The sequence below is a fragment of the Catharus ustulatus genome, chromosome 14 (genome assembly GCF_009819885.2).
Source record: "Catharus ustulatus isolate bCatUst1 chromosome 14, bCatUst1.pri.v2, whole genome shotgun sequence".
Taxonomy (NCBI): domain Eukaryota; kingdom Metazoa; phylum Chordata; class Aves; order Passeriformes; family Turdidae; genus Catharus; species Catharus ustulatus.
The window spans coordinates 1,090,786-1,115,417 of record NC_046234.1 but is presented as its reverse complement, the minus strand read 5'-3'; the positions used below and the strand labels follow the sequence as shown (position 1 = coordinate 1,115,417).

The following is a 24,632-nucleotide window of genomic DNA, read 5'->3' as shown; positions in this document are numbered from 1 at the left end:
TTTGCTTCTTCAAATGCCATTTATATAAGCATCTTAGAGTTGAACCAGTAACACTTTACTGAAGAAGTTAAATTCTGCCTTTTAGAGAGGAAATCAGCTGTTTTTCTGCCAAGCACAGTTGCACCCTCCTGTTGCCTCAAGAATAATGAAATATTGGCATGCTTACGTATAAATTATATTGCTGGAGAATGGGTTATCTCTCTTATTTGTGACTGCATCATGCCACAAAGTGCTGCATCTTGTAATTGAGGGCTCTTTGATGAATTCATTGCATGAAAAGTCTGTGAAAATTATTAGCATAGCACATTTCCATAATTAAAATATTTCCTACTGTTTAGATTTGAAGACTCCCTAACTGCCATGTTACTTTAATGCAAAATTCTATGAAAACTTAAATACAAGCAGAACAAAGTTTTTATTCATAGACAATTTTTTTTATTAGACCAGTTGTTATAGCTGGGAAAAACAATCAAATCATCTGGGTTCAGGGACATTTTAGGTTATAATTAAAGCTTTATTCATTACTGATGACAAAGAAATGGGCAGCATCTCTCATAGAAATATCTTTGCCTTGCCATGAGTGACATAACCAAATAACTAAAATTTAACCAATAATGAAATGTTCATAGGAACTGTTGGTTTCAGGACACAAGTCTGACATTCCATTAAGAATTATCCTAAGCTAATGTTAATACTTTGATGGTTTGCAGCAAGTCAATAAATAAACATTTTCTTTACTCACAGGTTTGCAGTTTTAGATAGCTCCTGAAGTCAGAGAGTTCTGCAAAACAGAGAATTCTTTTTGTCATTCTCTCTTCAGTAAAAAATGTGCCAAAATATAGCAGATAGCATGGAATAATGCTTTAACTGTTAGTTGTTGTCTGCAAAGTCCATTTGTCTCATTAAGGCTGTCATTTGGCTACATTATCCTTCCCGTAACCCTGGAAACAACATCAAATACTGTGATATTTGAAAAGACTGAAATGTAATGTACCCTTAAAATGCTATGAGTGGTTTTTGAGACTCCCTGTACAAAGGAAGAAAAAAATAATTTTCCTTTACAGAGGACATTAAGCAGTGAGGGATGTGCATTGCTTTGTAAAAAAGATGATCCTCACCTGTTGTAGGTGGGATAAGAAACAGTGCCAGCAGCACTGACAAGTTTCCTCTTTACCTGTCCACAGAGTTCAGGAATCCCTCTCTCAAAGTGTTACAGAAGGGGATTTTCAGGAGGCAATAAATAAATTTTGATCCCTCTGGTTAATGCAGTTAAGGTCAAAGAGATTCTATCTGGATCTTTTTAAAATACTCTTAACCTGCAGACATACTGCTGTCTGTAGTGCTAAGTGCCTTAACTGGATGAGGAGTGTATACAACCCTTATGAAACTATTCTTAAGTATTCTGGTTACTATATTTATCTCTGTCTTATAACAAGACAAAAAGCACTTAGCTAAATGCAGTCCTGAAGTGCTAATCCAGTTAAGATTATTTTGTCCTTAGGTGTCTTCTACTAAGACTTCTTCTAGCTCGCCATCCTGCTGCATCATGCAAAAGGCTGCTCTGTGTGGTTAGGCCTGTGAATTCTTTAATGGCCATTTATTCTGTGAGCTCCTCCAAGTCTGCTGTTGGCTGAGGGCATTGATCACATTCATTAGGAAGCCTCATTCCTCTGTCCCTGGCAGCTCACATCTGCTGTATGGCAGCACAGTGATGGCTCTTTCTGGAGACTGGAGAATCCAGGCTTCATTTCCCAGTTTTAAGCTCAGCGAGCATTAGCTGGGCTGTTGATGCTGTTGGTGACCAAACACCTTCCCTCAACTTGCTGCTATTGCACCTGAGTAGGAGGCCAACCATTCTAATGAGGCAGAAAACCCACCAGTCTTCCTGGGAGCTTTCAGCTGTTAGACAACCTGTCAACAAAGTTTCCATAAAATACACTTTCTTTAAAATAAAGCTTGGCACTCCAAGCTTGGGAAAAATCTTTTTCTTTTGACTGAATTTTTGCATGGTCAAGTCTGCATACAAAGAACATTCCCTGAAAAATTTTGATAGATCTTTCTGTGTATCGACAAGCATTTTTTCTAATTTAACCTATTGCTTTAAAAAGACTTTTCGTTATACCTGTGTATCTCCAAACTTTTCCCCAGTCACCAGATCTTCTGTAGGGGTCATTCTTCTAGAGAAGAAACAACTGTGTGGTTTTGATAGAACAGCTCTGAGGGATGAGCAGCAGTGACAAGAACCTCAGCTCAATATGGTAACAAATAAGATTACGCACTCCTTTTGAACTGGAATAAAAGTGTGTCACTTGACCAGGGTGCCACTGCTGTGAGAACAGAGACAGAGCAGATCCACTGAATTTAAATTCACTATGGAGATGTTGTTTCCAGCTGCAGCTTCACTGAGGGTGTCAGGAGTTGCATTGTATTTTCCCTAGATTATGTGTGTGCCATCAGTAGCAAGTATTAAAGGGAGGCCTTGAGTCCATTCACAGGTGGGTGGTTGTAGCGTTTGTTGCTGACTTTTGCTGATCACATTTGTCTTAAAGGATGTTTTGGTTGCAAGATTTGCTAGATGAGGTACAGCTCATACTTCTGCTTTTCACAGTACACCAGGTAAACTGTCATACTTGGTTTTGATCCTCAGTGGCTCCAAACCAGTAGGGCCATTTTGCCACCCTGCTGGGTCACACAGCTTTTTGGACAGAGAGGTTACATTGGCCTTCCCAGGTGCTTTTGTGGCAGTAGGTGGTGCCTACAGAGCCAGGAGCCCAAGAACTTGGTGCAGATCCCATTGCTGGAGGCTTTGCTGAGCATTCGTCAGTCATACTTGAGCATGGTTCTAATTTGTAATGGTAGACTTTTCTCAACTTGAAGTGATTGCAGCTGTCTAGGCTAAATGTTGCCCGCAACTGTTTTAACTGGACTTGCTTTTCCTTCCAGGATTAATTTTTCTCCGTCTCTATTTACATGGTGATAAGAAGTGATAATCCCACTGTGTCAGTCTGGACTGATGCATCTGAGAAGTAGAACAGGTAATTTCTAATTTGGCTTGTAGCTTTTGGTGACTCAGGCAGTGAGAACTACTCCTTCACTATGGAGTGCGTTCATAACAAAATAATTCGCAGTTTCTTCTGCCCAGGTCATCTGCAGGGAGTGAGATCCTTGCCCTGGAGCAGGGAAGGAAGGATAAAATTGTTGTGAGCTGTTGTTGTGAGCATCATCTTTGACTTCCTAACAGTTGTGGGTGGTTCTGTTTTGTGTTGTTTTTATAGCTACCAAGTTGTTTGAGCTTGGAGTAGCCTCTAAACAGAGAAAATCTTTTATCTGTACCTATTGAAAAATGCCCCTTGAGTTCTGGGCAGCTTGGGGTGTTTTGCAGGGAAAGTGCTCACTGGAGATGGGAGTGCAGATTGGTTCTGATGGTGGGGATGGGTATGATTTCCTCTTTGGAGGTGTCAGGTGTCTTGAGGGTGTGCAGTCAAATAGAGCTGACCTGGGCAGTGTGGAGTGACAGCAGCTGACTCAGCTACACCTCCCTGGCTCTCTGTCCCTCAGACTCAGCCCATCTGAGTCACAGAAAGCAAGGCACCAGTGAAGAAGTTACCCTTGTGTTGAATTTTCCATCATTTAATGAGGTTTGAGAGTACTGTGTCCTTACTGAGAGTTGTTGCCAACTGTTCTCCTTCCCTGGTTAGTGCTAGGTGAGGATATTTTGAACTGAAGCCTTGGATATTTGAAATTGAATCCCAAGACACAGCTGAGATGATGTGGCAGAAGTCCAGCAGTGCAAGCAGCACTCAGTGGCTGCAGGATGCCCTGAATGAACCTGTCTATCATATCATCTTTTAGATACCCCAATAATATGCTGCTGTTGCCTGATACTAGTCCTTTAGGGGATTAGCACAGTTTCTTGCTTTCTTTCTCCTATGCCTTTCCACTGGACAAGAAATCTCAGATATGTTTCAAGCAGGGCAAGCAGTGGTTGAAATCAGCCAGTAACCTATCTGATTTCCCAGAACAGGACCAGCTGTGGAGCTGCCGGGTCCAGACACCAGGTCAGAGTTCTCTCTTTTTTGCTCTTCCATTTGCCAGGAAGATGCTGATTTCTATGCAGAGATGGGTGCTTCAGCAGGATTCCCTGTCCTGGCTCAGAGGGCAGGACAAAGGCAGGCTGAGGGGCTGCTAGCTTTTAGATCTTTCCCTTTGAAGTCCTGTTATTGTAGCTGGATGTTTGGGCATGTAGCAGCAGTCTCACTTCTCGTGCCTCAGTAGCTGACTGAAAAAGCAAGGAAAGACATACCAAGAGTGGAATTTGGGAAAGGGAAGATTGAAACATCCAGGAGGTCTTTAAGTACAAACCACTATGCCTCATTTTTTGACATTCTTAGCAAGATCAGGGAATCAGTCTCAGTAAGTACTTCTGTCTTCTCCTTGCAGAGCCCTGTGTTGTGTAAACGAACTGATGGATGAAGATGAGAAGGACAGGGCAAAGAGGTATGACAGTATGTAATCCTGGAGCTGTATGGTAAATGTTGTGTTGTCCAGTGCTTGACAACAACTTGAGTCCACTGATGTCAGAGGCAAAGCTACCAAACAGTTTACAGGCTGTGTATAACAGACCACAAGCAGCATAATTTAAGTCACAGTTCAGGCTTCTCACAGAGTTCAGCCACCCCTACAATGAGGGATGAGTGGTCCTTAAATTACGCTGTTATGCCCTCAGGATCTCATGCTATCCCATGGCTGTTTATTATCTTGAAGCAGGATTTCTAACCTGTGATTTTATTGGCATCAAGCCAAGTACTGCCCGCCTGGGATAGAGTTCACTTAGCAGTCCTGCTTTAGCACAGGTCTGAGTTAGTCTCCTGTCACAGAAGCACTTGGCTCAGTTCTATTTAGTCATTGTACATGAGTGCCAAAACATAGATGGCTGTGAACATAAATGCTGGATCTGAGAACATCCAAATGCCATCCTGAATATGAATGGAAATGCTTTCTGCATACCACCCTCAGTCTAGATCACAGGAAGTATGTGTCATCACGAATACACTTGTAAAGCAAATTAATGACTACTGGAAGAGATTGTATGAAAAGTGTTATCTCAGATATAAGCATTGGAAAGAACAATTTGGAAGAAACTGGATGGATTTGCTTTCTCATTTATTGTTTTTATGGAGGGGGAAAGCCTAATAAATATTCTTAATTTGTGAGCTGAAAACTGAAAACAGTTGTAGTTCTGCAGCCCGACTCTTAACATTCCCAGTTTCATATATCACAGCAGCAGATTTTCAAGACCACGTACAAGATTTTATTCTGCAGTTCAATTGCCTCTGCATAGTGATGTCTCTTGATAAGCTCCTTTTGCAAGTGCAAATCAGAGAAATCCTTCGCATTTTTATGTTTGTGTATGTGTGTACTAATTGCAAAACAAAAGTTCATGAAAATTGAGTGAAACATGAACATGCATGAACATACTTTTCTCTTACTGGAGGAATTTCTTCCATAACACCTTCACCATCAGTGCTTTTGAAACACTGGGAACTGCTGCTGAAATGTATGTAAGGATATGGTCTTTCCCAAATGAACCCAAATATGTGTTACCTTCAGGTGTTCCTTGTGCTGGTGAGTTCAGTCTTACTCTAAGCATCAGCAAAATCTTTGTGTTCAAACCTAATTTTAAACAAATAAACATTCCCCACAGAGTTTAGATTCTTGTATTTAAAATGTTTTGCTGGGGCAGGGTAGATCACCTCACCCTGGTTTGTGCTGCAGGTCCTTCATTCTGCTTAGTGGTGTTTATGTTTTTGTCTCCCAGGGCATCACGCAACAAATCTGAGAAAAAGAGGAGAGACCAGTTCAATGTCCTCATTAAAGAGCTTTGCACGATGCTGCAGGGCCACGGCCACCCTCTCAAGATGGACAAGTCCACAATACTGCAAAGGACCATTGACTTCCTACAGAAGCAGAAAGGTATGGAGGGTGCTGGCTCTGCATCTGCCCAACAGCCAGTTTCCACTCAGAAAATGCAAACTGTTCCTCCCGAGCATCTCAGCTACCCAGAGAGGACATGAGCCGAAGTGAGGGGCAGAATAAGGCACAACAGTTCGCCTCAGGAGATGGGCTAGAGCTGAATATGTTGCTGACCAGTTAAACATAGATTTGAAAATATGCAGTGCTGTATGCTTTTTACTGTGGACACATCATTACCCTCATTGGCCTCCACATCCCCTGGCCTGCTTTGTGCACCTCAAACAAAACATGGGGAGGGGAAAGCTGAGAAACCGTACCCGTTCCAAAAGTCAGGGGAGAGGGGGTTCAATGCCATCTTGCCAGGTCTCTTGGATTAGGATACAATAAACCTGTCCTGCTGCTTGGGCACTCACAAGAGCGGCTTGTGAAACAGATCCAGAATTGCAGACATCCTTTGCTCACAGGGGTGCTCTACTATTTTAATTAGCCTATTGATCTTATTTTTTTTAAGGTTATCTTCATTTTGATTATCACCCAAAATGTCTCCATTTCCCTTTCTTGATTTCTAATGCATTTGCATCATGGTGGTGTGGAAAATGACTGTTGCATGCAAGAAGGCTTTGTGTGAAGAATAATAATGACGATGATTCCTCTAACAACCTCTTTAAAGAGATCTAATGTTACTTGAAAATGAAAAAAACGTAGTCTGAGTAGTCTGAGTCATGTTGCTTTTTTGATATTTTCTCTTTAAGAAATCACAGCACAGACAGAGGCCTGTCAGATTAGACAAGACTGGAAGCCTTCATTTCTTAGCAACGAGGAGTTCACCCAGTTGATGTTAGAGGTAAGAAGAAATTAAATAGATTAGTGAGAAATAATAAGTTCAGTGCAGTAGTTCAGGGATGTACAGGGATGTACAGTTCGTTTTCACCTATAGGTCCCAGTGTTAATGATTTTTACTCTGCTGACACATACAGTACAAACCAGAGTTGTACTAAATGCTTTGCAGACACAGAATTAAAAATAAGATTGCTTTCCCTTAAAGATAAATGGCTTTTCGTTTGGCAGTCAAGACTGATTTGGCCCAGATTTGGCCTGGTGAGAGAGGAAAAGAGAATTTCCTTTTCTCAAGAGAGCCATGAAAGCTGATAGTTTTAGGAAAATCTTGACAGTACCTGAAAAAGGCAGAGCAGCTCTCTTCCTCCCACATCCCATTAGCCAGGCAGCACCACCTGTGCTGCCTCTGCAGCTGCTGGCTGTGCGCTGCTGTCCTCTTGATGGGAGTGCTACCTCTTCTGCTTGAATTGCCTTTAAGTGCGTTCAGAAAACAGCTCTTATACTCCCACCTTTAAAATGCTTTGCCGATCTAGAAACATCCCCCAAGCCTACCTTCCTCCCCTCTTAAGGATGTGGCTCTGGGTTTGTGCTGCATGCTCCTCCAGCGGGAACATCTCTTCAGCTGCGTGGGCAGCTGCTGCTCTTGCCCCACCAAAATGAGGGTGTATGCTGGGCAGAAGCTAGGAGGTGCTGCTGTGTCTTAGTTACTCCTTTTCATCAGGATGTCATGACTCACCTCCCTGGGAAAGTCTGTTCATCCTTTCTGGGAATCTCTCTTGCCAAACAAGCTAGCTTGTTACAGCTGAATCAAAACAAATTGCCCCCTTAGACTGAAAGCGGGGGGGAAGACTATAATAGCTGCTGGCTTGCTGGACTCTGGTAGGCCATTGAACACTTTGCTTAAAGTCAGTAGGGTTTTTCCAGAGAGCACTCAATTTGAGCAAAGGCAGAGTCTGGCAGTGAGAGGGGGAAGATGCTGAATCTGTAGCTAAGCTGCAGAGCAGCATTAACTGTATCTTTAGAAGAGCTGGCTTTGTGCACAGTGCTCAGCCACTATTAAACCTCCTAGATCTTGATGTTGGAGATGAATGAGGACAGACACTGCGTAAATGGTAGAAGGCAATATTGTGAAAAATAGGGAGAACATGACATCCAAGGAGAAAAGCACAGACAGTGACTTAAAAGGGACAGAGAACTTTAACTCTGGGACAGAAACCACTGCAAATGAGAAAGGGGAAAAAAACAAGCCTTAAAATTGTTTTGTCACTAGCCTTACAAATCAGTGCTTTAAGCAAAATAAATAAGGCTTTAGATCTTCTTCATATTGCCAATAAACAGCTAAAAATACATAATTGTGTCGTTTTTCTGTCTCTACTTATCCATCTATCTATCCATCCACAATGCTGGGCTTGCCATGATGATATCTGACATCTCCTTACACGCTGAGTTTTTTAACTGTTGTGTAATTCAGAACACATAGTGAAGTGACTGAAGTCAGCAGGATTGTGTGGGTGTTGAAATTCTAGGCATCACTGTCTCACTTCATGTTAAATAAATACTCACTGGGTGAAAAATACAAGTCAATTTAATAAGAATGAGATTGAGAAAATAAGAGTATAAAAAGAATGTTGAATTAGACAGCCTGTGTAATTTTTATTTTTTCACATTGAACTGTCATTTTTTGGATTAATTTCTGCTAAATTTAAGCTGCTAGAAGCATCACTAAAGAATCAATTAGTCTAAAATATTTTAAGTTTTTCCCTTGCATAATTCTGTTTTGGATTTTTTCCTTTTTTTTTTCCCCTACCTATTATCATTAGGCACTAGATGGCTTTCTCATTGCTCTTACCACTGATGGGATTATTATTTATGTATCTGATAGTGTTTCGTCTCTGCTAGGACACTTACCGGTAAGTTCTGACCATGAAATACATTGAAGGCTCATTCCCTTCCTTAATGTAAATCAGTCAGTGCAGGGCTGGGCATTGGTTTTGTCCAGCCAAAGAGGCAGCTGACTGGGGGTGGGAGGTCAATCCACAAACTCTTGTGCAGTTTCTCAAGTTCCTGTGAATAACAGATTTTCTCCCAGGGTCTGAGTTAGCTTAGAAAAACCTCAACTATGCAAAATCACTGTACCTCATAGCCCATCACTTGGCTATACATCTAAAGGTTTGGGAGGTGTTTGACCCACCAGGTTAATGGAAAATCTTATGGTTGTGAAATCCTTGCTGAAACTCTTCTTAGATAATGTAAATATTATTTCAGATCTGAATCTATGCTCTTCAAATGACATTGGGTTTTTCTACTTTGAGCCCGTAGTGTTTAGTAACAAATGCATGGCATTTTCTGAGAGAATTTCTAGAAAACTTCTAGAAAAATTCTAGAACATCCAGAAACTTCTTAGTTTTCAGGTGCAGAAATTTCAGCTTGGCCCCTCAAAAACATTCTTCTCTTCATCTGGTGCCAATCATGAAGCACCAAGGATGCCCTATGTGAGGGCAAATTCAAGCACACAGTTACCTGAATGTATGTATGCAAAGAACAAATCTGTGCTGATGTTTTGGTAGAACCCCTTAGTCTGGATATGTGGGTTGATGAGCACTGAGTCACTTGCAGGTCAAGCTGATTTTGCCAGATGTTCAGCCTAGAAGACAAAGGGAGGATGTTTGGAGGAACTCTCCCTCTTTTGTGACAAGCTTTCAAAAAGAACTTTTCACTTCTCATCATGTTATAGTCCTGTGGTACCAGGGTTTCTTCTCAAGCCTGTATCGGTCTGAACTGAAGGGCAGCCTCTGGGACTCATTCAGACTTTTGCAAATAGGTAGTAATCCTGGGGTAAAATAGTCTAAGGGTTCTATTCTGCCCTAGATCCATCTGTACATTGACTGGGCTTCCTTGCCTTAGGCATCTGGGCCAGACTGGCTGCATCTGTGCTGTGCTGAGGGGTGAAAAGGCATGTGGTTGTGTCAGGTTGTACTGTTGAACATGACAAAGCATTCTTTTGTATCAGTCAGATTTGGTGGACCAAAATATATTAAACTTTCTCCCTGACGGGGAGCAGAGCGAGGTGTACAAGCTCCTTTCTCCACATGTGCTCATGACAGATCCTGTTGCAGCTGATTTTCTAAATGGTAAGTTCTGCTCTTGTCTGTTCATCAGAGAAGTTTGCCAAAGATAAACAGCTCCCAGGGAAGTCTGCACAGAGCTCTCCAGCTGTTTAGTGCTCTTGCCTGCCACTTCTGTTTTGCTGCATTTGTGAGTTTTAGTGCATCACATTTATAATGTTCCTATGTGGTCCCAGTACTTGCTCTTCGATTAGGACAGTCTTTGTTTTACCATCTGTTTTGTGCCTTGGATGGTAGATGCTTTTCCCCAGGTGGATGTTAGACTAAGCCCGAGAATGGAGTGAGAGCTCAAAGGAAAAAGAGTTTGGATAAATCCCAAACAGTTTTGGCAGAGCCATTATTCCTTAGGAAGCTTGCATGTCTCAGGACACAAGAGAAGCCCTAATGTGACTTAAGCAACAGGCTTTCCATCTGAACAGTCCGTCTGATCTGTACTGCTGGCTGCTGTCCCAGGTCCCTTTCCCACAGAAAATGTCCCCAGGACCAGTGCAGGCAGCAGCACCTTCCCAACACCTGTATTTCATAAAGCCTGTGCTGAGCCCCCACCCTTTCCCAGTGACTTGGCAAGGCCCCCAAGCAGCACTGGGCTCCCTTCCCTGCTCCCCATGAGCATCAGTGGGAGTTGAGCAGTCAGATGGTGCTCTGCCCACGGGGTGGTTTCCCTCTGGCTGAAGGCCATGTGGTCTAATCCATGGAATTCCGATTTGGGGCAGAACACTGGATTAGAGCTTGGCACAGTGCCCTCCACTGTTAATGGAAAGGCTCAGGGTGTGTTCAGTGCCCTTTGGGTCTAGGTCCCACTGAGCAGTGCCAGAGTAGAATACTCTAGCAATACCATGTAGCTACTTTGCATGAAATCCTGCATCCATGAAGTCAGGGGAAAATCCTGCTGACCAGTACAGCCAGGGCTTCACTTCAGCTTACTGGAGTGACCGCAAAGAGAGGAAATAAAGGTGAGAATACATTTCCTTAAGCAGAAACAGCTGATAATTGCTCCTCGTAGTTATATATTTACTTCTGGGTACCAGAAACAGGGAGTGCTCACATCCCACAGCAGCAGGGTTAGATAAATTAAATATGTGAGTGAGCTAAAGTGCAGGCTTCTAATAACATTGTCTGTGTATCCCTTTCTTTCTCTCATTTCAGCAGAAAAACAAATAGAGTTCTGTTGCCATTTAGCAAGAGGCAGCTTAGATCCAAATGAACCCCTGATGTATGAATATGTGAAATTTGTAGTGGATTTTAAATATTTTACTCATGGTAAGTTACTGTTCCAGCCTATCTTTGTCTCTCCACCTCTTTCCTTTAATTTGTCTTGATCTGTAGCATCTTATAGGCTCTGTTTCTGCTGAAAATGCCCTGTGATTGTCAGGGATAGAATGAGCTGCGTGTACATGGGATATATTTTTCATATAAAAGTGGTAGGGAGCTTGTTGATCAGGAGAGTGTGTTCTCCTGCATGTTGTGCCTAAAGCTGATATCACACTGAAAATGCCTCTGTTTGACCCACTGCCAATTTTAAAGCAGCCTACTTATTCAAATAACCAGTAAAATATGGTATTCTGTTTCACTTGTGGCAGTGAAATGACACTTTACAGAGATTAAGTACTTTGAGGTGCCTGTAAAATCCTGAATCATGCAAATGTTTGGCCTGGAGAAAGGCTGACAAGGAGACTGCAGCTGTACACTGGGAGCTGCTCGGAGCTGTCTTACAAAGCTCCCCTGCATGCCACAAGTAGGTGGTTACTGCTGGGTAACTTGGAGCCTAAAGGGTCGTGTTTAAATAACATCAGCGTGGATCAGCGTGGCATCACCCTGTGGGGAGGAGGAGTTTGTTGCTTGGGTTTCATCAGTCGCCATACCTGTCTAAACATGAGAAGAAAGCTCTCCTTCCTCTTCTTCTTAAATAAATTGTCTGGTTGTTTCTAGTGCCTACACCCTCCTGTAATGGCTTTGAGTCAGCTATTGCACGAGCTTTCAGGTCAGCCACGGAGGAGCAGATTTGCCTGGTAGCAACTGTTCGTCTTGTCACACCGCAGTTCTTAAAGGTGAGCTCTGTGCAGCTGTCTGGAGCAGGGTCAGCAGCAGGTAACTTGTGCACAGGGTTAGTAGAGGAGAGGGGACGTGGCTGTAGCTGGCAGTGGGAGATAACATAAGTATGTATTTTGGGAAGGTAAGGTATAAAGTGGGAGCTGCTTTGGAGGAGAGGTGGTTTTGTGATGGGGTGTCTTGGAGGGGGCAGCCTGGGAAGCTCCCGGACAAGGTGACCACTACACCACTTGGGAATTTGCAGCCTTCAAAGATGTGCATCCACCACTCCTTTGTATAAGGAAGCCATCTGCATCTTGAAACATTGAAAACATGTGTCATGGCCTCTTCTTGCTGGTCTATAAATGTCCCATGGCACTGTGCACTGATGACAGGGATAACAACCCTAGGTGCTACTTGCTCAAAAAGTGTTAGCCAGCTCAGTTAGAGGCTGGACCTGGAGATACTGTCATACATATTCAAATACCAGTATTTGCAAGAAGCTGGGGAATTTTGCCTAGAGAGTGCAACATGAGACTCTGTCTATTTATCCTAGCTCTGAAATTCAGCTCAAGGTAAATATTCAACCATTTTTGATCAGTTCCTGCATCTCTAGAACAAGTCTTATACATTCCTTAGAGGAAAGTAAGTCAAGTGCTTTAAAAGCTCTGTATTTTGCTATGGTTTATTATATCAACAAGATACATCCTAGATTGTTGATAGCAGGCTCCTTCTGTCATTTTGTAGAATTAAATGTCTGAATGTGCTCACTATTTTGCAGGAACTCTGCAATGTTGAAGAGCCATGTGAAGAATTTACATCGAGGCATAGTTTAGAATGGAAGTTTTTATTTTTGGACCACAGGTAAGAGATTTGGGTTTAGTCACTGAAGAATAAATAAACTTAGTTTAAAAATAGAAAACTTTGTATACCTGTTGCCTGAGATCCCAAATGGAATAGTTCTAATTAAATGCAACTTATTAAGTAGCTGTTCTCTGAACTTAGCTATTAGGCATCCATAAATGCTTCACTATTTTCAATATTGTAGGCTAGTAAGAAACCATGGAAAATGTCTAGAAAAATGCCTAATCTCCTAACCAGGATAATAAGTCATTGCAAGTGAGCAGTGTGGGTCCCAGTACATTCCCTGTATTGGTTTAGCTCCTCTGTTTTACAGCTACAGCTTCCGGGAATCCTTGTAAATCTTTTTATGTGTCAATAAACTTTTGACTTTTCGCCTTGAAAAATGACAGAATTTCTCAAAATAAAAAACAGTGGATTTTATTATTTAATTGTAGGTTAGTTTTTGACAGTGCAATATGGTGGGCTTTGAGTTCAGCTTTGCGAATGAAACAGACTAGAACCAGTTTATTAAGCTACTTAATTTAGGATTAATTTTCTTCAAAAGAAGCTGGCAGGTTTTATTCACTCTTTTACTTCTCTGTGTTTGACATATATGCATGAACACATTGCAGAATCCTACCCTTTTTATTACCCCTCCCCTTGTGAGCTGTGCAAAGGTAGTCATTACTAAAAACAGAAGACTAGTAAATAAGGTTCCAAGGAAGAAAGATATTGGTGAGAAAAAAAAAACTAAATACCATCTGCACATTTAGAGCAAGAAAGAGAGCAAATAAAAATGCATAATAACTTTCATTTTTCTAAAACACAAGTGTGTGCCTCACATCATACCTTGAGGCATGGAGGAACTGACCCTGCCACAGCCCTGCAGTTGATTGTGCTTGGTTTGGGACAGTCAGATAATTATTAATTCAGATGAGATCTTGCTGTTAGACTTTAATTGGCCTGTCTGATAATGCACATTTTTACAATCTGCTGATTAATGTTAAGATTTGTAAAAGACCCTAAGCCCCTCATGTCACTCATGAAATGAGCTGCTTTTCCACAAGTCTGTGTCCCCAGCAACTCCTGTGAAAAAGGTGACTAGAAGCTACTTTGAAACTTATCGAAGAGTCTTTTGATGAATCTGGGTTATGACTCAGAGAGGAATCTCTGTGCTGGGCACTTGGAGACACTCCAGTCCCACTGATATCCCCAGCAAGGAAGCCATTGTTACTGAGAGGAAATTAATGATGCAGATGTTGAGGCAGAGTTTGTGATAGACTCAGAAGCAAGCAGTGAGCTCAAACCCAAAAATGAACAGGAGATCGTGGAAGTTGTCTCATTTAATCACTGATTCCAAGCTCTCTCCAGTACAAATCTGCAGGACTGGGAAATGTTGCTGTTTCTTGCTGATTTGCATCACTACAGGCTGCCTGACACTGAGGTGTGCCATCAGCAGGGGCAGAGGAACCTGGAGGAGCTGGAATCAGGATGTTTGCTGTCATGATTACAATTCAAATCAGAGTAAAAATAGATGCAATAAAAACATTCCATAGATCTGAATGAACATGAGAAAAATAGGAAATATCTATATTCTGGGTCTATATGTAAATATGTGCAGAGGAAGAAGAACTTTGATGATGATCTATTTCTCTTCTGCACTGTGGTGCTGTTCTTATTTTTCCTTTTTTTATTAAAAGACTGCACCCAAAAGGATCTCTAAAGACTGTGCATTCCCATTTGCACAGCAAGTTACAGATCTCAAGACTGGAACTTAAGTTAACAAGACACTTTTAAATTGCTCCACAACGCATCTCCTTGTTAAATGGCAGATGACGAGCATTTTGTGGTTGCTTTCTCTTATGAAGAGCTCTGGTGATATTCAGGAAAGCATAATACTTTCCTGATCATCTTAAATGTTTATCTGATGTACATCTGAAAGACATTATTGTCTTGAATATAAGCATGTCATTAGAAATAGGAGAAACAGTGATGCATTCTGCCAAAGAGACAGCAAGGAAAGAGACTTTAATAAATACACATATTATCATCACTAAGAGAAATCTGGGTCACATGAGGAAAAGGAACAGAGTGCTGTGAAAATTTACTGGAATAAATAAAGCTGTATTGTGACAGACACCACTGTACTCAAGTACACTCTGTTTTGAGGGATTTGCTGTCAAGTGGAGACCTGGCTCTCCCAGCTAATCCCTTGTGCTGGGACTCAGGAGCTCCTGCTCACACCTTGCTCCTCTCGGGACTGCTGCTGAGCAGATCCCTAGATCGTCCTTCTGCCCCGCTTTCCTGTTTGGTGCCAGACTGCCCACAGCTGTGGGGAAGTTAAAGACCTGCCTGGGCTCTCTGTGGCTGAATAACTTTTGCCCACCATGTCTCTCAAGAGGACAAATGTGTAGCTGGGTGGCTCAGCCAAGAGAGAGCTTCACACAGCAATAACAAAAAAACTCAGGAGTGATCCACCCAAACCCACATGTAATACACTGAAATTACTTTTTCCTCATAGCCTTCGCCACGTCATGGGCTTCTTCCCTAAGAACACTTAGCTCACCAGGAGAGGGGCAGCAGAAGGGGCAGGTTTGATGGGCACCATTGCATTCAGCCTGCCCCATTTTGAGTTGTTTACCATTTTGCCCTGTTCCTGAGAACCGCACTGAACTTGGCAGGTGAACACTATCAGCACATCCTGCAGCCAGAACAAACAGGTGGAGCCACATTAGCAGAGGTCCTGCCTCTCTGAGTGCTTGAGTGGTGCAGGCAGGAGTGTACCTGAGCGCTGGGAGATGGAGAGTGATAGCTAATACAGGGAGCAGGGACGAAGCAGTGGTTATCTCCTCACATTTCAGTGTTGTTTCATAATCATAAGCTACCAGGCTCCAGCGAAGGCTGTGTTAGGATACTTGCTTTAAAACAATCTCTTGTTTTGCCTAGAAAAAGGAAAACCCAGAACTGATAACAGAATAGTGCGTTAAGTCATGGCAATGTGCCTATCTATATACTTCATCAATTTCTTCTCTACCACCCAAAGCAAAACCAACCCTAAATCACCCCTATGGCTACTGTTACTACCAGTGTACTACAAGCACAGAAAGTTTTGTTGGCTATAGCTTCCCAAGCTTTCCAGGGGAGCAATTACTTTTCCCCAAGCTGATTCTGACACACACTGCAGCTTCCCACTTACTCTCTCTTCTACGGTTACTACCCAGATGACACTTACATCCAACCTACTGAGTAATTTTACTCTAGCTCCAAGTTGTTATGTGCTGGGTCAGGCATAGCATGTGTCTCACAAGCATCCTTAATGAATTGAGTCACTCACATATGTACATGCCTTTCTCTACACCCACATAATGAATAGGCTGTCAAACAGTAAACACACACCTTTTCATTTTCTCGTTTTTTACCTCTCCCTCACTGTCCATTTTTTTTTTTTTTAATATGAAAATACATCACTGTCTATATGAAAATCTACTCCAGATCTCCCTGCCAAGTGAATAAACAGGGTGTTTGTTGCTGGTATCACAGCTTATCTGCCAGGATGTCAAAGTGTCAAGTTTTCTGCTCACTCCCTGTCCTTTGCTTCCTTTCTAGGGCTCCACCTATTATAGGATATTTACCCTTTGAGGTTCTGGGAACGTCAGGGTATGATTACTACCATGCAGATGACCTGGAGCTTCTTGCTAGGTGCCATGAACACTGTAAGTTGCCCTGCCTCTGCAGTGTGTCTGTCTCTGATCTGTCTTGTCACTTGTACAAAACCTTTTGCTGTCATTGCAAAAGGCTTCTTCTTCCAGGGGCATGCGGGAACTCTCCCTTCCCATGACAGACTGTCCCAGTTGACACTCACCTGGGAGGTTGAAATCTGCAGAATTCACTCAAATCAGGAACTCTTTGTGCAGTTTTTCTAAATTGGCAGATACTTTGTTTGAGCACAGGTTGTCTCAGAGTGAAATGAGATCAAAAGATTGGGACTCAGAACTATTCCCCCTCTGCCTTTTGTTGATTTTTCACAGTTCGTGGGTCTTGCCATTTCCCTGGGCTCCAGAGTTAGCCAGGAGGCTCAGCTCACCAAAACACCATGATGAGAGCATCATTTGGTTCACCTGCCTGTACAATTAGGTGAACCTCACTTACTCCTTAGTAAACTGCTTCTGGAGATTCAGAATTATTTTACATACAAAAGTGCTGAGCACAGTTTCCCTGTGGGTGAAGATGGCTCATGTTTGGTTGACCTGAAAAGAAAACAACAAAGCAGAAGAGTCAAGTTCAGGCTAATATGTGAATGCCACAGGTCCATGAGGCTTATTTTCATGCAAGGAGAAATAGTGTGGCCTGTTGGAGCCAGGGCAGAAGGAGAACTCGCATGACTTCCACAGCAGTGCAGCCCAGTGCTGAAGAGCCATGTCCTGCTGAGGGCTGGAGCTAAAGTAAGGAAGGGCAGAAGGTGTCTGCAGATGCCTACTCTTAATCCATGTGCAGTTCCTACCAGATGTGAGATGCTTTATCCCCAAGACTCAGATTTTTCCATTTTATTGGATGCATTTCAGACTGAGATATTGAGCCAGAGTTATGTGTGTCCTGTGGTGGTTTTGCATTGCCAAGCACTGCAAAGAAAAGTAACTACATACTTTGCAAAATTCATCTAGGTAGTCAGGTATTTTGCAAAGAAATATTACTTACAGGTTTCTTGTTGGGAACACTGTCTGTCTCTCTGCTATCTCCACTTGAAAGAAGAGTGTTTTGTCAAAAGGAAAAAAGGACACCCCAGAGAGTGGAGCAAGCGGGATGCTGTAATTGCTCTGAGACACAGAGCAGCACGATGCTGGGACTAAGAAACTCCACCAAGAAGCCCCACAGCCCACTGGAGAAAACCCATCTCTGAGCTGCAAACCACCCTCATCTCTACCACAAACCGTTTACCACTTACATATATGAAGAGCTGAGGGACCTAGAAGAGAATGTGGAAAAGTTCTTGACACACTTCTCTGTGTGTCAAGTTTCCCTGCTCCACTTCCCTGCTGGCTTCTCTGCCCTGTCCAGGCAAAGCACTGGTACAGCAGCTGCCAGGGAAGTGGGTGGCCTGGCTGAGCATGTAGAGGAAGCTGTGACAGGGGGATGCACAAGTTGTGTCAAATGCAGCAAAAGTGTAGGTGGGGATATTAACAGGGTATTTTAACTGCTGTCAAGTACAGTATACTGCTTAGTGCTGTTTACTTAAAAGATGATTCAGATACAAGTGAGATGCTTAACCAGACAGTGTCCTTTTGGTAATGTGTGTGTGGTTTGATATAGACACAAACTGTATTGAGAGTGGATCAGACCATTCAGCAGAGAATTGATTTGATGGTTTATATTCTACGTCTCTATCATCCAGGCATTCATCTTACCTATTCGAAGAATATTTGTACAACACACCTGTAGGAAAGGATCTTTTCATTTTACTGCACAGGGAAACAAAGTAAAGTGCTGGCAAAGTGACTTAGAGAAGTTGCTTCAGGACATGTCTACCAGGACTAGGAACTGAGGAGTCCCCCAGCCTGTAATGTTAGCCAGAAAATCTCTGCTTCATCTGAAGCCCATCACTGTTAATGGGGTCACTAAAGAAGGCATTCCTGATATTTTAACAAAATAGAGATGTGCGGGCAAGTAAAAAACCACTTGGGTTAGTGTGGCTTGCTAAATACCTGTTTGTCATGTTGACACTTTGGGCAGACATCTTGCCTACTGTCAAGTGAAATGGGTTTGTTTAAACCAAGTTTGTATTTTACTTTACATTAATTGTGGATACTTCAAGTGAGCATGTTTCATCTTGTACTCCCAGCAGTCTGGAACAATTAGTGTGGTTATTTAACATAGTTCCCCTCATTATTTTGCAGTTATATTACAGCACCTGAGAGTTTTCTGGACATAGCCTGATAATACATACTGGGTTGGAGTAGGCCAGGTTTTGGAAGAATACTCTCAGTTAAAATTCCACTATTTTGGTTTTTTTTGCTATTATTAGGATTCTTACTTCATATCATCAGTCTTTGAAATGCATTCTCATGTACTTATGAAAGGCAAGTAATTTGTTTTAATTAGTGTTATTTATGCTTATTTCAGGGACCCCATAAGTTTTAAGAATGTAGCTAGTTATACAGTTATACCAGTTATAAGAGAAATCTCAAAATAGCAAAGGGCACTCCTGAAAGTCAGCAGGAATGACCCCAAACAAAAGCTGAGTACATGGTTGTGTGTCATCTGTCTTGTTTAAAAAGCTCAAGAACCATTTTAGCACTGTCCCAATCTGGGCAAGGGGTGTGTGAGTGAATGGTTTTTCTAATCACCTTTGCACCATAAAATCCATGTTGGCTATAAATTCCTTTCTCTTTTTGTTAAACAGTGATGCAGTTTGGAAAAGGAAAGTCCTGTTACTATCGATTCCTGACCAAAGGGCAGCAGTGGATATGGCTGCAGACACACTACTACATCACCTACCACCAGTGGAACTCCAAACCCGAGTTCATAGTTTGCACTCATCTGGTAGTTAGGTAGGAGCAAGCACCAAACTCTTCACAGTGTGTTACGTCTCAGTGTTCAGCCATTGCTTTTTCTTGTTCTGTTTCATGTTAACTAAATACTTGCTGCACCTACACACTAAAATGATATGTAATTCCATGAAACTATTCTGACAAGGAATATGTGTTTTATTTACCTATCTACTTTTTTCTCTTTTTTTTGGGGGGGGCAACTGAGCTAAAAGCCTGGAAGCCACCTTTGGCCAAATCTATCTGTGTGTTACATTCCCCTTTTGTCCCTGGTGCTGACATGGCCACAGAAAGAATTAAAGCTGTTCAGAATCAGACATCTTTCTGGGCATGAATGAGATCATATAATTCCTACAAAACCTTTTGACCAGAGCTTTAAATATTTATGACTTGAGCCGGCTTAGCTGCTGGCTTGCTGGCCTTATTCCTCACTCAAATCCAGCCCTGGATCCCCCCCTAGTGGGAAGCTGTTTGTGCTGAGTTGCAACCCATGCTAGAAGGTAGAGCATGTGTAGGATGTTCTGTGAATGCATCTTCTGGAGGGGAACCTGCTGGATTACCACAGCCATCTCAAAAAAGCCTATGTGAAAAGTAAGAATGTATTTTCTGAAGAGCTTGAAAAAATAGTGACACACTGGTTTGCTCTATTAACTTGAGTAAATTTATTGCTCACTGTGTATTTTTTTACTGTCAGGAATTAATTTCTTTCTGGTCTCCCTCTTTTTCTGTCAAACATCTGGAACAGCAAACACTAGTAAATGTGAAATATATGGGTCTGTTGGAGTGAGCCAGAGGAGGGCTATGAAGATGCTCAGAGGTCTGGAGCACCTCTCCTTTGAAGACCGGAAGAGAGTGCTGGGGTTGTTCAGCCTGGAGAAGACAAGGCTCCAGAGAGGCCTTAGAGCCTCTTCCAGGGCCTCAGGGAGCTCCAAGAGAGCTGAGAAAGAATTACGGAGTCATAAGGGGCAATGGCTTTAAACTGTGAGAGATAGGTTTAGATTAAATCTTAGATAGAAATTCTTCCCTGTGAGGGTGGTGAAGCACTGGAAATCCAGAGAAACTGTGGCTGCCCCATCCCTGGAAGTATTCAAGGCTGGGTTGGCTGGGGCCCTGAACAACCTGTTCTAGTGGAAGGTGTTCTGCCCACTGTAGAGGGCTTGGAACCAGATAATTTTTAAGGTCCCTTTCAACCCAAATTCTATGGATTCTGATTCTATGATCTGTGGTATAAACTATATATGAAGTGTTTACATCAGCAAATGTTAGACAGAGAGATTGCTTCTCAGTTGTCTTGCTTCTGCCATCCGTCAGGGAATTTAGCTTCGCTTTAAGGACTGAATTTATTGTGCATGAACCGGTTTCTTCTTTCTGCTTCCAGTGCCTCTTAAACCTAATGATGTAGTCCTAAATAGATTTTGAAGTTCAATTCTGTCTCAGATAGTTAAGACTTAAAATGTGTGACTGAAGCACACAAGTTAGAATGTTGTTTCAGGAAAATTCATTGCCAGGATGATATGAGTGAGGTTGGTTCCACAACTTCTCCTGCCTCCCACAAAGGTTGCAGCTCATTAATATTTCATCACCCTGAAGTCTGGGACCTCTCAGTGCACATGATCCATGAGCACTCAGGGAGTCTTTGAAACATCCTCTTCACTTTATCCCAGTGGTGAATCATGTGGCATTTGTTATTGTAAATATTTCATTATTTCAGAGGGAAAAAAGTAAGGAAAGAAAATACACACTTTCAGAGGCATCTTATAGGGGTTCATGCATTTCACATTGCACCTGTGTAGCTGCCTGTTTGTATTTGGAGTTTCCACTGGAGTGCAGGATGTTAACTCTGATGCATGCACAGTTCTGTGCACCCTCAGAAGGAGGGACCTGACCTCATCCTGCCCGAGGCACTGGCACAGGGATCATTGAACTGCAGTGCAAAAAAAAGGATTCTTGTTCATCATCATTAGGTTAGAAAATGAATGTTCACTTGTTGTGGCAGTTTACCTGCACAGAAGCTGTAAAATAATTTTTGGCTTTTTTGTTTTGGGTTTTTTAAGTTATGCAGAAGTTCGGGCTGAGAGAAGGCGAGATCTTGGTCTCGAAGAGTCATCAATTGAACTGGCATCGTCTTCTCTAAAGGTACCATGTTCCTTCACAGTTAAATGAGGAGATGTTTAAACCAAACTGAGTAATAGCTTACCAATTGTAGGGAAATATCTGTTCTTTCTTCTCCATTTCCTTTACTCCCATCTCATTCCAAGCCTCTAACTGGGTCATGATTCAGGCAGGCCCTAAGAAGCTTTCCTGTGCATGGCTCCAAATTGTCCATGTTGGTTCAGGACAGGCTGGATAAGATTTGAACCACCTGATCTAGGGAAATATGTCCCTGCCCATGGCAGGGGGATTGGAACTAGATGATCTTTAACACTGAATATTCTCTGATTCCACAGTAACTGTGAATTCAGCAGTTGCATGGCTCTGTTCTGGTCCCTGTAATCTTTGGGAGACCATGATGCAAACAACAGGTTAAACTGCCTCGGCTCAGAAGCAGAGAAGTAGAGCTGGAGCCAGAGGCCAGATTGCTGTACCTGTCACCCTTAGTAAGGCACACAGGCTCCAAGAATAGGGCAGTACCACAGGGTACTGTTTTACTTGTGCCAGCTCATCACTGATGCTCAGATGAAGATGGGATGGCAAGGGAAAACACTTACCTGGATTCCAGCTCAGTTGCTGGATCACGTCAAGTGCAGGATTGTGACATATAACTTCCGTGAGCAATAACTTCCATGGCTTGAGTCAGTCTGACATCACCACACATCAGCCCAAGTAACAGGGTAATTTTCACTGATTTTAAGTTTCTCCTCTTGGTAGTTTACAAATAAGACCAGCAATCAAAATAATTTCAAGTGGATTGTTGTGTAGTTGTCATTTGATCAGCCTCATTGTCTTTCAGACATTATTTAATGGTAGCTCAGGCTGTTCCCAACTTCTGCCCAGGTCCTGCCCAGAGCAGGCTGCTGGAGCTCCCCAGGGAGCAGTGAGTGGGATTGCAGCTTTTAGCATTGCCTGGTACCTGTCCCCTTCAGGAGACATTTGCTGTACGTCCTCTTGGGCTGATGTCCCCATGCCATTCCTCCCTGTCCCTTCCCAGTCGTCTCTCTCCATCTCTTCCATGGATTAAACTATTCCCCAGGTAGCCACCTCCTGCCATCTTCATTTATTCTCCCTGCCACCACTCCCCAGTGCACCACAGCCAGCTGGCTGTGACATCCCTGAAGAGATGAGGAAGAAAGAGGCTGATGACAAAAGCTCATTTCCTGTTGCCCACAGCTTTGTGGGCAGGGGAGAAGGAGGCTGGCACACCAGAGTGCAGGCCATGGGCAGCAATCCCCATGGAGGGGCAATTCTCCACTGCTGTTTGCTACCATCAGAGGTGTGCCCAGGGCATGAGTGTGAGGGTCCTGTGTGCTTGAATGCTTTCAGGTGAACGAAGAGGGGCAGAGCAAGCAGGGTTTGGTGGTGTGGTGCCGCAGTGCTGTGCACTCAGCCTGCTGGGTTTGTCTGCAGACACAGGCTCAGTGAGGTAAAGGTCCCTTCCAGAGCCATTCCTCCTGTTGATGATCTCACTGTTTGTGCTTTACTCCCTGCAGAGCCACAGCAGCTACCTGGATGTGAGGCAGTGCAGCAGCAGCCAGGATGCCAGCCGGGAGGGAGTGTCACTGTCGTCGCACAGCTCCCGGCGCTCCTCACACACCACCCTGTCTGACTCCACCTGTAGGTGTTGGGGCAGCCCAGCCTGGGTACAGGCAGTGGGCTGGAGAGCAGAGCAGCCTCTGAAGTACTGGGGTTTGGCTGGAAGTGACCAGGTCGGGGGTGAGAGGGGAATGCTCAGCGTTAGGACCAGCATACCGTGTCATGACAAGTCGCAGAGCAGCAACAAAACCACAGCCACCAACTGTCTCCTCCCTCTTAACCCACCTCCTGTGTGACAGCAGATTTCCTCTGGCTTGTCACCAGCTGAGGGTCATGGCTTTTTGCTGTGGTTTTGAGGAGAAGAGGTGACTCACTAACTTGATTGAGCCAAGCTCACTGACAAAAGTTTTGTGTTGGGCTAACATAATTTTATTATGGGGTCTATCATGTGAAATCCCTGCAGAAGGAGCAGAGAAGGATGCCTGCCTTGCTGGCAGCTTCATCCCGGCTCCCATCAGTGCCCTCCTTATGCTGGGGAGGCAGCAAGATGACTGCAGTGCCCTGTGTGGGACCATGGGTAGGAAACTCAGGGGACTTTGTTGAGATACTTGCTGTGGAGAGAGTGGGGATCTCATCTGGATACACCCATGGAGGGCAGGCTGAATAGGGGGTGAGCATCAGGAGGGAACCCAGCAAGTCAGATGGGGAACCAGAGGGACCATAGAAGGGAAGAGAGCCAAACTGCCCATAGAGGGGCAACTTGAGGACCCACTTTGGCACTGTTTGAGTCACTGCCCATCTGAATATGTGGATTCCAAGCTTAGCCAGGGTACCCAGGCTCGTGTCTGCTCTATCACAGTGAATGTCTTTTCCAGCCACGTCATCCATGCGGCACACGGACACCAGCACTCCCACCCGGCCGTCAGTGCCGGGGGCTCCGGTGGAGAAGGCAGCCCTGCGGCTGGCAGCAGTCGGGAGTGCTCAGGTCAGTGGTCCTGAGGAGCAAGAACCTTCTGAGGCTGTAGTGAAATGAGAAAAACAAGCATTGATCTCACCCTCCGAGAGGCTGGATTGTGGGAGACTGGATAGGGGTGTAGACGGCGAGTTGGACGGTTGGGACAAATGGAGAGGTCTCTAAAGCCAGGTCTTGGAACTTGTGGTTTATTGCAAAAGGGTGTGGGTGAAAGGGCCCTGCTTGGAGCTGCAGCTCAGAGCAGGACAGTGAGAAAGTAAAGAGTAACAGAGTAAGGGGTAAGAGGGTGGTAAGAGAGGGAAGTAAGAGGTAAAAGGTAAAGAGCTGAGAGGAAGAGCAAGAGCTAAGAACTAAGAGAGCGAAGTTCCCGTTACAATACAATAAATCTGTGTTGAATATTCTAATTTCCACTAACCAATCTAATACAATATACAAATCCAGTAGCATTTACATACAGCCTGTAAGAATAATTACATTACCATACTGTGTGACACTTTAAACTACTCTTTGGGCCCCTTCTGCCAAGCTAGCAGGGTCTTCTCTGACCTTTGGACCTGCACTCCAGCAGAAGGCATTGTTCTATCAAGGGATGATTACTTTCAGCTGGCCATCCTATTGTCT

The 24,632-nt window shown here is 43.4% G+C and overlaps 1 protein-coding gene across 5 annotated transcripts in view; it reads left to right on the top strand.

Annotated features, from left to right (window-relative positions):
- Nucleotides 1-24,632, top strand: part of PASD1 (PAS domain containing repressor 1) — a 116,005-nt gene that overhangs the window by 80,778 nt on the left and 10,595 nt on the right. For 2 of the 5 annotated variants that reach the window (XM_033072047.1, XM_033072046.2), the window contains exons 2-15: nt 2,944-3,035; nt 4,441-4,497; nt 5,819-5,973; nt 6,726-6,817; nt 8,631-8,720; nt 9,821-9,941; nt 11,082-11,195; nt 11,865-11,983; nt 12,745-12,827; nt 16,413-16,519; nt 19,204-19,351; nt 21,403-21,484; nt 22,996-23,119; nt 23,914-24,023. In XM_033072047.1, the coding sequence (XP_032927938.1) occupies nt 4,466-4,497; nt 5,819-5,973; nt 6,726-6,817; nt 8,631-8,720; nt 9,821-9,941; nt 11,082-11,195; nt 11,865-11,983; nt 12,745-12,827; nt 16,413-16,519; nt 19,204-19,351; nt 21,403-21,484; nt 22,996-23,119; nt 23,914-24,023 (1,377 nt within the window). In that variant the 5' untranslated portion in view covers nt 2,944-3,035; nt 4,441-4,465. Of the gene's footprint in view, nt 1-2,943; nt 3,036-3,863; nt 4,059-4,440; nt 4,498-5,818; nt 5,974-6,725; nt 6,818-8,630; nt 8,721-9,820; nt 9,942-11,081; nt 11,196-11,864; nt 11,984-12,744; nt 12,828-16,412; nt 16,520-19,203; nt 19,352-21,402; nt 21,485-22,995; nt 23,120-23,913; nt 24,024-24,632 lie in introns of those variants that run through there. The other 3 variants (XM_033072049.2, XM_033072048.2, XM_033072050.1) reach the window with 3 other exon arrangements.